At 57.5% G+C, this 12,284-nt stretch overlaps 2 protein-coding genes across 2 annotated transcripts in view; both read left to right on the top strand.

Moving 5' to 3' along the window:
• The window catches only part of LOC308067845 (immunoglobulin superfamily containing leucine-rich repeat protein-like), a 142,327-nt gene that overhangs the window by 115,784 nt on the left and 14,259 nt on the right, over positions 1-12,284 (top strand). The gene's annotated exons all lie outside the window — the stretch shown is intronic.
• Positions 373-9,368, top strand: LOC308067837 (protein PML-like; the record flags this gene model as incomplete). Its single annotated transcript, XM_080397342.1, has 10 exons — positions 373-467; positions 1,187-1,287; positions 2,080-2,647; positions 3,059-3,636; positions 4,076-4,128; positions 4,640-4,720; positions 4,810-5,026; positions 5,708-5,760; positions 8,380-8,536; positions 8,625-9,368. 10 exons carry the CDS (start codon positions 373-375, stop codon positions 9,197-9,199), a joined length of 2,478 nt encoding a protein of 825 aa, XP_080253468.1. The 3' UTR covers positions 9,200-9,368.

Genomic DNA, 12,284 nt, shown 5'->3' with positions numbered 1-12,284 from the left:
GCTGCCATTGCAGCCACCTCTGTGCCCAGCACGGCTTCTGCCTGTCCCTGCCCTGATCCAACGTCCCTGCCCAGCTGCCCACAAACCTCCCTGTCCTGATGTGCCACTGGATCACAAAGGATGCTTGCTAGAAGAAATCCAATCCTTCGGGGGTTTCCTTGCGGGGGTCTCACCCAGGCTGGGGGGCTGGGGTCTTCATATCCTCCCAGCGACCCTCTGGGCAGGAGCTGAGCTGGGAGACAAAAGCTGCAGCCCCGCAGCTGCCCTCCGCTTCGCAGCCCCCTGGAGCTGGGAGATACCCCTGGGGTGTCCCCACCACCAGCCCTGTGGCCGTGGGGACCGGAGGCGCAGCGAGGATGCTGGCGGGGAAGGATGCAGCCACTTGTGCTTCCTGGTCCGCTTGTCATGTGGCTGCTGACGGCACAGGGACGAAACAAAACGGTTCATGGTTCACGGCCCACGGCTGGGTGAGTTTTCCTAGAGAGGCCTTGCCCAGGAACTGCTCTGCCAGGCATGGCATCCTCCATTGCACATTCACCTTGGGGGGCTCCAGAGGGTACCCAGCCCCACAGGGAAGCAGGAGAGGTATTTTTCCCAGCAATTCCTGCCCCAGCATGGCCTTCTTACCATGCCAAAACCCTCCCACTCCCTCTCATTGGCATGCAAAGGGTAGCGGAGAGCAAAGAGCAGCCCGGAGCAGCACTGTAGGGGATGGGGGTTGGCAATAGGGCAGTTTTAAAGCCCCCCTGGCTGAAGCGAGGGCCTGAGACCCTGCCCCAGACACAGCAGCTGCCCTTGCAGCCGAGCCAGCACCGAGACATGCACCCTAGCACAGCTCGGGGGTCCTATCTAGCAGCTGAAGCAGAGCTTTGCCATCTTTCCCCCCCTACCCTGGCACCAGCATCCCCCCTGTACCAGCATCCCCCTGGTACCTGCATCCCCCCGGTACCTGCATCCCCCTGGTACCTGTATCCCCCCTGTACCAGCATCCCCCCAGTACCAGCATCCCCGCCGCCGGTGCCTGCATCCCCGGTGCCAAGCCACGCGCCCCCCGGTGCCTGCGTGCCCCCTCCCGGCGAAGTTTCCTCCCCTGCCCCAGGGCAGAGGGAAGGCAGGGAAGGGAGTGGGAACCCCCCTGCCTTCCCCACCTCTTCCCGCCAGCTCCTCCTCTTCCTCCCTTTGTCAGGCTGGAGAAACGAAAGCTGCGTGGAGTGCCGCGCGGCCACGCCGCTCGCATGCCCGACAGCCCCGCAGCCCCCCGGCCGCCCAGCCCCGGACCTCCGGCAGGTAACGGGGGTCGCCGCCTTTCGGGAGGGAGAGGAGGGACGGGGAGGGGGGCAAAGTCTGGCCCTGCCTCCCCCGAAAGGGAGCCGCGGGGGTTGCCTGTTTGGGTGGGGGGTGTTACTTTTTAGGGTGCAAACCCATCGCATGGGTGTGGGGAGGAGGTAAGGGGGAGGGTCCCATGCTTTATTCGGGGACCTCCTGCCTGTGCTCCTGGGCTGGGGGAGGTCTGAGGGGGCGAGGGATGGGGAGGGGGCACCTCCGGGGACTGGTGGCTGGTGCCAGCATCCTGGTGCTGCCCGGGAGGTTTTGCAGGAGCCCGGGGGGACCGTCGCCAGGCCCCCACTTTGCCCTCCCCTGCTCTCGGGGCAGGGGAGGGAACTGACAGCAAAGTGAAGGAAACGTCGCTTTGCAGCTTTGTGTCATCGCCCTCTCATCCTCCAGCTCTGAAATCCAAAATCCCCCAAAGGGAAAGAGTTTTGGGAGGGGGGACGCGAGCCTCCAAGGGTCCCACACTGAGGGCAGGAGGGAGCACAACCCTTTGCAGCCAGCAGAGAATCTCCCCGGAAGAGAATGCTTTTCCTTGCCGGGGTGCTGCCACCCATCTGCCCCCAGCAGGAGGGAGGGTGAGGAGCCAGCCACCCACCCTGTGGCTCACTTATCGCTTCCCTTTGGACTCGTGGGTGAAGCGGACTGCCCATGGGTGGCCTGCATGGCCCCCACGGGGGGGGGACTGAGCTTGCCATCCTCCTCTTTTTCATGTGCTCCAATGGGGTCTTTCTCCCACATCCCACCTAGATGGAGACGGTGCCACTGCCCCCACGGAGATTGAACCCCAGCCGGGTACACCCCCGTGCTCCCCTCCAGCCCACCCTTCCAAGGTGGAGGACGACTTCCAGTTCATCCTCTGCGAGGGCTGCCGGCAGGAATCGCCCAACCTCAAGCTCCTCACCTGCCTCCACACCTTTTGCCTCGGTTGCCTGAGTGAGAACAAGCCCATTGGGCAGTGCCCCAAGTGCTGCACGGCCATCCCGCAGGCCAGCGGGATCCCCGACATGGACAACCTGCTCTTCACCAACCTGCAGGCCAGGCTCAGCATCTACAAGAAGATGAGTAACAGCAGTGGCCCGAGTTGCAGCCGGTGCCGGGGGGAAGCAGCGGTGGTGTGGTGCTGTGAGTGTGAGGAGTTCCTCTGCACCAAGTGCTTTGATGACCACCAGTGGTTCTTCAAGAAGAGGAGCCACAAGGCCAGGAGGGTGGAGGAGCTTTGTGCTGAGTCAGCCCATCAGTTCCTGGAAGACACCAGAAAGTCCTGCAACCTCTTGTGCTCCAGTCCCAGTCACGCTGACCAGGGCTACATCTCCAGGTGAGAGTGGTGCCTTGTCCCTGGATCCCATCCTGCACCAAGGGCTCTGGGGCTGCTGCTCCAGGACCAACTCTGCCAGGAAGGCAGAGACAAGGGGGTTTTATCACCTGCCTTTGGAGAGGGACCATTGCAATCCCAGTGAGATCCTGGCCAGGAGCAGGGTATGATAGGGGCTGGCAGGTCCCCAGGAGGAGGGAAGGGAGCAAAGGTAGGTTGAACACCCAGCTTCATACCCACACCCGCAGCTGGTGACATGAGGCAAAGCCCTTTCCTGTCCCATGCCTCAGTTTCCTCTCATGTTAAACTCCTCTGCTGTCACCTGGGGAGGGAGAATCATGCCCAGCACAGTGGAAATGCTTTTCTCCCTCTGCTCATGTACCAGCTTTGAAGGATGCTCCCATTTCCTTCCAGCATCTACTGCAAGACGTGTGAGAAGGCACTGTGCTGCATCTGCGCGCTGCTGGACAGCCAGCACGCCTCCTTCTGCGACATCCGCAGTGAGACCCAGCGCAGGCAGGAGGAACTGGGCACCATCAGCCAGGAGCTGAGGCAGAAGAGAAGTGGCTTTGAGGCCACCTACGTGGCGCTGCAGGATGAGGCCGCTCGGCTGGAGGAGGCAGAGCGGGAGATGCGGGAGCTGATCCAGCAACGCGTGGAGCAGCTGGTGCGGCTGATCCGACGGGAGGAAGAGGAGCTGCTGGGGCTGGTGGAGGCGCGGCAGGAGCAGGGCCGGCGGGAGCTGATGAGGGAGCTGCAGCGCGTGGAGGGGGTGCTGCAGCGGATGGAGGCAGGCGAGCAGCTGGTGGAGAAGATGAGGCTCTATGCCACGGAGCAGGAGGTGATGGACATGCAGCCCTTCATCAAGGGCTCGCTGGAGGAGCTGCAGCGACTGCAGCTGCCGGCGGCTGGGGACCGAGCACAGCCCAGGGACTTGAGCGAGTGCAGAGCCAGGCTGCAGGCGCTGGTGGAGCGCGTCACGGGGCACCCAGGTGAGGACTTGCCAGGGGGATGGATCCACCCATCCCACAGGCAGTCAGGAGTTGGACCAGCTCAGAAAGCCATTGCCCAGCTCTGGGTCATGCAGGGTTTAGAGCCATCTCCCTCCAGCAAGGTGAGCCAAGACTCACTCTTGTAAGGTGCTCATTTCCACTGGGGCCAGGATTTGCTCCTTTGCTTATATGGCCAGAGTTCCTTTTTGGTCTCCCACAATTCTGACAGGCTCTGGTGATGCTGATTTCTGGGTCCCAGAGATCCTAAACTCCTTGGGTCATCCCACCCCAAAGGACTGGGAAAGGGAAAGGAGACCAGAGCTGCCCCTTCCTTGATGCACCTGCTGAGCAGGTTTTTCCCAGCTCAGCGTCTGCTGGGACTGGGTGGGAGCTCCGGAGCCTCTGATTCAGAATTGCAACCCTGTTCTCTCCATTGCAGGCACTAACTCTCCATCTGTCCCTGTGGTTGAGGTGGCCCAGGAGAACAACCTGGTGAGATATCCATCTTTTTTCCTGGTGCACTGCCATGCAGGGAGGGCTCCTGCATCAGCTGAAATGTGGATCCCCCCCCTCCTCTGACCTTTGCAAACCTTTATCAAGGGTCTGCCTTCCCCTCCCCAACCCATCACTCCCATTTCTTCATCAACAACATGCCTGCAGGGCTGTTTCTGCCTGGGCAGAGAACATGCTTTGTAGCCATCATTTTCCACCACACAAGTGTGCTTCTACCCCATCCCGCTTCTCTGAGCCTGCTGCTCCATCCCTCAATTTCAGCAGGGAAAATTGTAGCCTCCCCTGGCTGTAGCACTGCCAAACACCCTCAGCTTAAGCACAAACACTGAGCCAAGCCACAGGGCTAGGATGTATCTCAGTTTCCCCCCTGCTGAGCATGTTTCTGCCCCCCTCCACCGGCTCTGCCTGCTGCTGGGGGACACCCCATCCCTGCAGAGAGGTCGGTGGTCTCAACATTTCACCCTAACGCTGGTCCGCACTCTGTCTGCAGGAAGAGGAGCTGGTCCAGCCTCAGAACCAGACTGTCTTGCCCACCTTCACCATCAACCTTGAGGAGACACTTACAAACCCGGTAAGAACTGCCCCAGCCAGGCAGGAGCCATTGGGGACTAGGAGTTGCCACCACAGCACCTTACATCCCCTGCACTCTCTTCTCTCCAGGCTCCCCCTGTCACCACATGGCCCAAGCGGAGGTCACATTGTGTGGGAACGGGCAGCCCAATCTCACCCAAGCTATTGAAGCTGGAGTGCAACAACATGCCAGACCCCAGTGATCCCAGTTCACACCAGTGGGATGACAGAAGTGGGCCCAGCACCTCTACATCGAGCCAAAACTGTGGCAGCATCCCTGCCACCAGCAGGCATGCTGATGATGCAGGTGAGGACCAGGGACGTGGCCCTCCTCATTACCCCATTTCCCCCCACACTTATGGGATGCCCCATCTCTCCCAACCTCTGGGCACCCCCATGCACTCAGAGCCTTGGCCAACTTCCCCTGGGTCGAAGAAGCAGAGGGTGGGAGCTGGGTCCCAGGGGGTAAAAATGAGAGCAATGCTCAGGGGTGGGTGCGGATGCTCCATCTAGCTCCATGCCCTTCCTCCAAGGTAGCCAAAAAACAAGCCAAAAAACTGCAGCAGGGTAAGTGTGCAGAGAGACTCCCCTGCCACCTGCTCCAGGAGCTCTGGATTCTGGAGCAGAAAACACTACGATTTTTCACAAAACACATTTTCTTCCCTGAGTTCACCCAGCCCCACTCCAGGCTGCTGCAGCATCCCTCAGTGAGATGTCCTGAGCTCAGCTCTGCAAACAGGAGGGAGGATGAAATGCATCTTCTGGAAAGGCTAGTACAGGGCCCATGGGGTGAAACAGCAGTTGAGAGGTTGCGCCCACCTTGGGATGTATCCAAGAGCATCCAAGGGCTGCGTAGTTCATGGTCCTGGTAGAAGCATTTGTCCTCTGCTGCAAAAATCAGGAGATGAGATCAGTCTTCCCATGGGAAGACTGGCATGATCCAAAATCACAGTCTTGAAGCTTCAACACCCTCCTGTTCCTTCCACAGAAGACACCAGCATTATCATCTGCAGCTCAGAGGACAGCGAGGAAGATACGGTGGTGAGTGTAATGCCAGACCTTCCTCCTTGCTGAGCCACACTGCAGGCAGAAGAGGCAGCTGCACCCCATCGTCTCTGGGATGCCTTCCCTTTTCTCCAGCTGTGCTCAGACCTGAGCCTTCTGCCTTCCCAGCATCAGCCAGAGACTTGCTTATGGCTTTCTCTTTCCCTTCAGTTGCTACCAGGTGGGTGGGCATCTGGGCCATCCCAAATCTAGTTCTCCTGGACTAAGACTTTTGCTGGTATCACGTGGTGTTCTGGAGCAGCCAGGGTCCCCTCTCACAGGCAGCAAACCCAAATTTGATTTGCTCTGAGGTGGGATTCCACACCAGTTGATCACCCAAGACAACCCTTTTGAGTAGGTCCTTATGGCCTCTTCCTTTCCATCTCACTGGGAAGGCTGTTCTCAGCTTAAAAAAAATATCAATTTTCATATAAAAATCAAGTTTGCAAGTTGAATGAGCATCTGTGCTCGCGGAGCTCATCAATCCTGTGCCTACACAGGTTGAGAAGCTCCCGGGAGGCACCAGGGCAGGTAGGGACCATCTGAGCACCCCCCAAGTGACATTTCCAAGCTCCCTACGGTGACATTTCACGGCACTGATGCTGCAAACTGGTGTGTTGCAACCAAATGGCCCTGGCCGAGGTGGTTAGATGAACCAAGGGCATGGAACCCCTGCTGAGATCCTCCATCACCAGCAAGGGCAGGGGATCTCTTTGGAAAGGGAGGCAATCACAGCTGATTTGGGAGCTGGGTGGAGTTGGTTTTCCAGCACTGGCTTAATGAGGGGTTAGCAGCCCCCTTTTTTTGTATGAACTAGTGCAGAAGCTCTTCTTACTCTTCAATAAAGCTGTTCCCAGATTAAATCCCAACCTGCTGCTGACTTCCTTATTCGGTTTTTCCTTTTCTGTTTTTCTTTGCTTTTCTGATTAATCTCTAACAGAGGGGGGGTGGAAAAAAAGAGTTGTGGGGCTGAAACCCTGTTCCCACTCCCTCCTACTGCCAAAAAATCCCGGGGCTGGAGCTTTTGGGGATGTTAGCCGCTTGCTGTGAGAAATCCCTGTGTGGATTGGGTGTCCCCTGGTATGGTGTGGATTTAAGGGTGTAGCAAAGGTGTAGGCTGGAAAATTAGATGTCCCAGGGGTATAAACATCTCATCGATAGTCTGGTGCTGGGCACTAGGAAAGTGCAACCTTGAGAACTGGGAAAAAATGGCTTAAAGTCTGGAAAAGGGGCAGTGGGCGGTGAAGGAATATCAGCAGAGTGAGAAAAAAGTGGGATGAGGCAGCATGATGCAGCCCAGGGAAGCCGCAGCCTTCAGGGTGTGGAGAGCAAGGGCTGAGCACCTGTCTAGAGGCTCAGACATTTAAAAGGAGATTTTGGTGCTGGGGAGGAACCTTTGTGGGGTCACCTGGGGACTGTCACAGTCTGCACACTGAGCTGAAGCCACAAGAGCATCGCCAGCATCTGGCTCTGCCCGGTTCCATTGCCCACGGCCACCACGGTGCTACAAGTGTGTGTCTCTGCACGGATTAATTTCTTCCCCTCAAATCCCACACATTTTCCTTCTGCTTAACCCTTCAATAAAACCTCTTTGCATAGAAATTCAATTTGCTTGTTGCTGGTTTGGGTAACAAGAGCATCTGTGATCACATTTTGTTGCTGAGTTTGGTTCATCTAACTCCCTTCGGGCCAGATGGGTCATTCTGGGCACAACCAGGAGAGGAGGACACAGGGCACTGCCACCACTCCGCCACTGGTACCATCCTCCTGTCCCTTCCCGGACAGAGGAAGCCCATAGGCATTTAAGCAACCCCGTGTCCCGTGAGCTGAGGAGCGCTTAGTGCCTGCAGACATCGGTCCAGCCACGTTTCCGCCACTTCTGGACTGCAGGGGAAGATGCAGAGTGCTGGTGCAGAGGGAGGTGGACACCCCATCACTGCAGGGTGTCCCTGGGTGAAGGAGGGAGGAAACCCAACTCGGGAGCCTCTTGAATACTTTGCTGTCCTGCTCTTCCCGTAGGGAGTTATTTGCTGTGGATGCCCACCCCTGCTGAGGCTAGGCAGGGGATGGTTGGTGTGGCTGCTTTTACTCACCCTTGGGAAGCACCACTGTAGGCACTGGATCTGCTGAGCCTGGAGAGGCACCGAACCTCCCCCTGGCCTGATTTAGTCCTCTTTTCCTCTAGACACCAACCAGATCTTCAGACCTAGCAGTATCTCACATGGTGAGGTTGCTCAGCCACGTTTATGTCCCTGCATGAGCTGCATCCACATGAGATGTGCAGAAAGGGACAAGTCCCAGGACCTGCGTGTTGTGTCCCTCTGGCCCCCGCCTGCTTAGGATGAGCTTCATTCAGGGCTCTGCTCTTGCCCACTTAGTCCAGACCCTGGTTTTGGGCTCTCAACAGGGCTCCCCTTGGCTAGCACAGTCCTGAGGTACAGCACACACCCAACCCATCCTGGCAGTGCCAGGACATCAGGCTCTGAGTTTCACGACATTGTGCATAACCAGGACCTTACCCATTGCCGATGGTGCACCCAAGGGTGCTCCACATGCCTTCCCAGCCAAGTCCAAGCAAGCAGAGGGGACTTGGCCCCCTTGTCCAATCTCTTGCAGGCTTCCAGAAAGCTCAAGGACATCAAGAAGTCCTCCAGTCCCACATGGTCTGGGAGCAGCACCTCACCCCAACACAACACTGGCCCCACCAGCCCCTGGGACGACAGGTCGGAACTGAACACCTTAGTGTTCTTCAGCTTGAAGCTTGACCAGAAAAGTGAGCATTGCCTTTCCCGGGGCTGGGGGCAGGGCAGAGCGGGGCACCCCCAGATACTTACTCCAGCTTGATCCTTTCCCCTCTGCAGCCCACCACATCACGGAGGTGGCAGCAGCAAATGGAGAGCACACCTTCAAGGCACTGATTCAGACGCCAGAGTCGGTGCTGACGCTGCTTTCCCAGGGCGTCACCATGGAGGAGGGGATTCAACACCTCCTCTGGTACCTCTCCCCACTCCCCAGGCCCATCCTCGTCATCTATAACTTCTGGGCACTGGAGATGCCCGCTCTCTTTAAAGCCCTGGATGCCACGGGCATGAAAGTGGAATTCTGCCACATAGTGGGTGGTTACGTGGATATGTTGTCCTTGATCAAAGAAAAGCTGCCCAAGGCATCTTCCTACGACCTGAAAAACCTGATGAGAAGGCACCTGCAGCAGCATCTCAACAAGGACAGCACGCTGGCCACAGCCAAGGCCTTGCAGGAGCTTTGGGGAGCCCTGGAGCTCCCTGCCTGCGCTGATGTGGGGATGATGTTCACCCACTGCAACCTGCAGAGCTACACCACCCTGCAGCCCCTGGTGCGGGAGAAGCTGCTCACCAGGAGGGCGGCCAAGATCCTGGCCCAGCGCAATCTCATCCTCTGGGAGCTGGAAGAGGCGTGAGCGCAACTGTGGGGTGAGCTGAGCTGGCCAGGTCTCAGGACAAACGCACCAGGGATGCAGGGATGCTCGTGGTGGTGCCAAACAGGACTCGCAGACCCTCTCTGCTGCCAGCACAGGGCTTAAAAGGTTCAGGACCCTGGGTCAGTTCTAGGGGGAAGAAATCACCCAAATTAATATCTTTATAAAATAAATTACACAGCGCAGGCCAACATAATTCATCGGGGCATCCCTACCCCTCCTTTTTTTCCCCGGTCAGGTGGGAGGAGAGATGCTCGGAGCGCTGTTCGCCCTGCCCGGGCAGCAGCAGGTACCTTGCCCCCCCTCCCCAAACCCCCGCAGCCTGGATTTGGCCCCCGGTGAGAGGCAGAGGTGGCCCCCGGTGGCCCCAGCCGGGGCTGTGTGACACGGCAGTGAGGGACACACACCGCCAGGTGTCCTCTTTGCACAGCCGCGCTCGCCGGGCGTGCAAGGGCTGGTCCCCGCTGCTTGTGCCCGCACACGCACCCTTGCAGCCACCGGTGGTCCCTCGGGTACCTGGGAGGCACTGCGACCATCACCGGGGCGCCTGGGGTGCTGTATTGGACACGGGGCGGGGATGAACAGGTCCCCTGGGTGGCTCGACGTGGGTGAAGCCGGGCAGGAAAGGGACGCGGTGAGGGTCTCCCAGACTGGGCGGTGGGAGCTGCCAGGCTTGGAAACTGCGGGGAGACAGGGAGGAAGCGTGACCCCCCCCCCCCTTCTGGGAGCCCCCGCCACCTGCCCCCGGATCAAGCAGCGCCTGGACACAGCTGTGAGCTGTTGGAGCTGGAGCTTGGCCAGTGAGGCAGGGGTGGGCGAGAGGCTGCCCTCCCCCTGCCTGCTGCCCTCCCCTTGCCTGCCCTGCCTGTCGCCCTCCCCGGGCCAGGGGAGAATCAGGCCAGACCCAGCAGTTTAGAGGGAGCAACCCCAAAGGAGCCCTTACGACTGCACGGTGGCACGCAGGGCTTGTCACCAGATCCAGACAATGCCACTTCACCCTAGGGATTCTCTGGTGTCTGATCAAGGGTTGTGTTCAGGGAGCAGCCTCTACAAGGGGCACAGCCGGAGGAGAGCAGACCCCATCTGTCTGCTGTCACCCGCCTCATCAAAGTCTTGTAAAACAATAGCGAAGTCAATGGGCTGCAGGAGCCAGATTAGCTGCTGCTGTGCCCTGAGCTGCCGTAAAGCTCATCCATCCAGCAAGAGCAGGGCTGTCACTGCAGGGTGAGCAGAGCAGCACCCAGCAAGCCCCAGCCCCACAGGAAAGGGCTGCAGTGGGGGTTTCCCTGTGGAGTGAGGGCTTCCTAAAGGTCCCACCACCTTCCACCTCCAACAGGTAGCTTCTACACACCCACAGGCTGCTACAGCCCTGCTTGGGCCTCCCTTCCACCCAGAGACACCCATGAAAATTCCCCTCCAAGCCAGAGGTACAAGGAAGAATCAGTCTCTCTGTTTTTTTATGGGCAATAAATAACTTCACTGAATTAAGCGAATCTCCTGAAATGATATATAATACGCTGCTTGCTTGATTGGCTGTTATTAATAATGCATTGCTCAATCTAAACCATTCATAAAATGACTCCCTTCTAGCCCTCAGCAAAGTGCTTTGGGACTCAGCAGGGGAGGGAAAAAAAGGCAAGAAGGAGCAGCATAAATCCTTTCTGTTTATGAAAATGGATTTCTTCCCTCAACAATCATGCAAAACTAATTAGAGCCAAAGGGCTGGTTCCTCTGCATTTGATTATCCCCTGTGAGATCACTCAGGTTGGCTGGCCAGGGTGGGTAGAAGTCCAAGACAGAGGAGGATTCACCCCAATGAGCCTGACAAAGGTTACCTGGATTACATTTCTAATAAAAACATCAGACTGCTAGCATCCAGACAGGTTTGCATCCTATGGACCATCAAAAGCAAGGATGGGGTGGTCAGGACTCATATATTTTGAGAAGTGGCGAGGCAAAGGTGAGGGAAGACTTGTCTGGATGGAAGGAGAAGCCACATCATCTCTGGCCAGTCAGGTCCTGCAGCCAGGATGCTCTGAGGGTGGTGGCTCATGCACAAACCTGATCTTAGTAGAGGTGGCTTGGGGCTAGAAGATAAAGATATCACCAAAACCCAAACCAGTAGATCAGCCTTCTCCTTAAATAGGCAATGCCCCTAACCAGCATGGTGAGGAGGGCTCCTCCCTCAGACACCAACTGGAGATTAATGGTGTCAATCAGCAAGTCCTCATTGACCACAGTGGTGATCCAGTGATTCCTCCAGCTGGAAGCCTTCCCTCATTTACACCAGTGGGAGACATGTCCCCAGAGCTGCAGCGGTCAATGCCAGCTACAGACCTGGCCCCCAGCCCAGCTTCTGCTTGTCTTATGTTTAGGAGCACGCTGAAACTTAGGATGCCTGGGGCTGAGGCAAGTGTGGTGTGAGAAGGAGAGGCTGACAGCTCCAGACCCTGCTCTTCCACCCATCCACCCACCCACCAACCTATACATCCATCCACTCACCTACCCACCCATCTATCTACCCACCTATCCATCCATCCATCCATCCAACTGTCCACCAATCCATGCATCTATCCACCCATTTTTCCATCCATCCATCCACCCACCCACCCATCTAACCATCCATCTCTCCTTCCATCCATGCCTCCATCCTTCACCATACTGTCCTGGAGCTCTCATCTGAGGGATTGAAGAGCCACCACAGAGAACTGTTATTACTCCCTGTGCTCATCCTGTGGGAAACTGAGGCACAAATGGTGACATGATCCCCATATGTCATGTCCACTGGGGAGGCATGAATGGGGAGGTGGATGGATGCTGTAACCCAGCCATGCTGCTCCGTGCTACAATGCCCTCCCAAGTGTCTAGGTTAGGGACTGGCCCTCAGGAGCACGAGAAGGGATGCGTCATCCATCCTGTTACACGTGCCTCAGCCCCTGACCCATTTCTAGCACAACACACTGCCTCCAGTGCTCCTGAAATGCCGCCACCATATCTAGGACACTTGGGTTTCTTCCTTTTTGCATGATAAATGAAGGCATCTTGGGAAGAGCTCAGCGTAGCGCAG

Source organism: Falco punctatus, assembly GCF_963210335.1.
Source record: "Falco punctatus genome assembly, chromosome: 7".
NCBI lineage: Eukaryota > Metazoa > Chordata > Aves > Falconiformes > Falconidae > Falco > Falco punctatus.
Note: the sequence above shows the minus strand (reverse complement) of the source record. Positions and strands in the feature narration are given on the sequence as shown.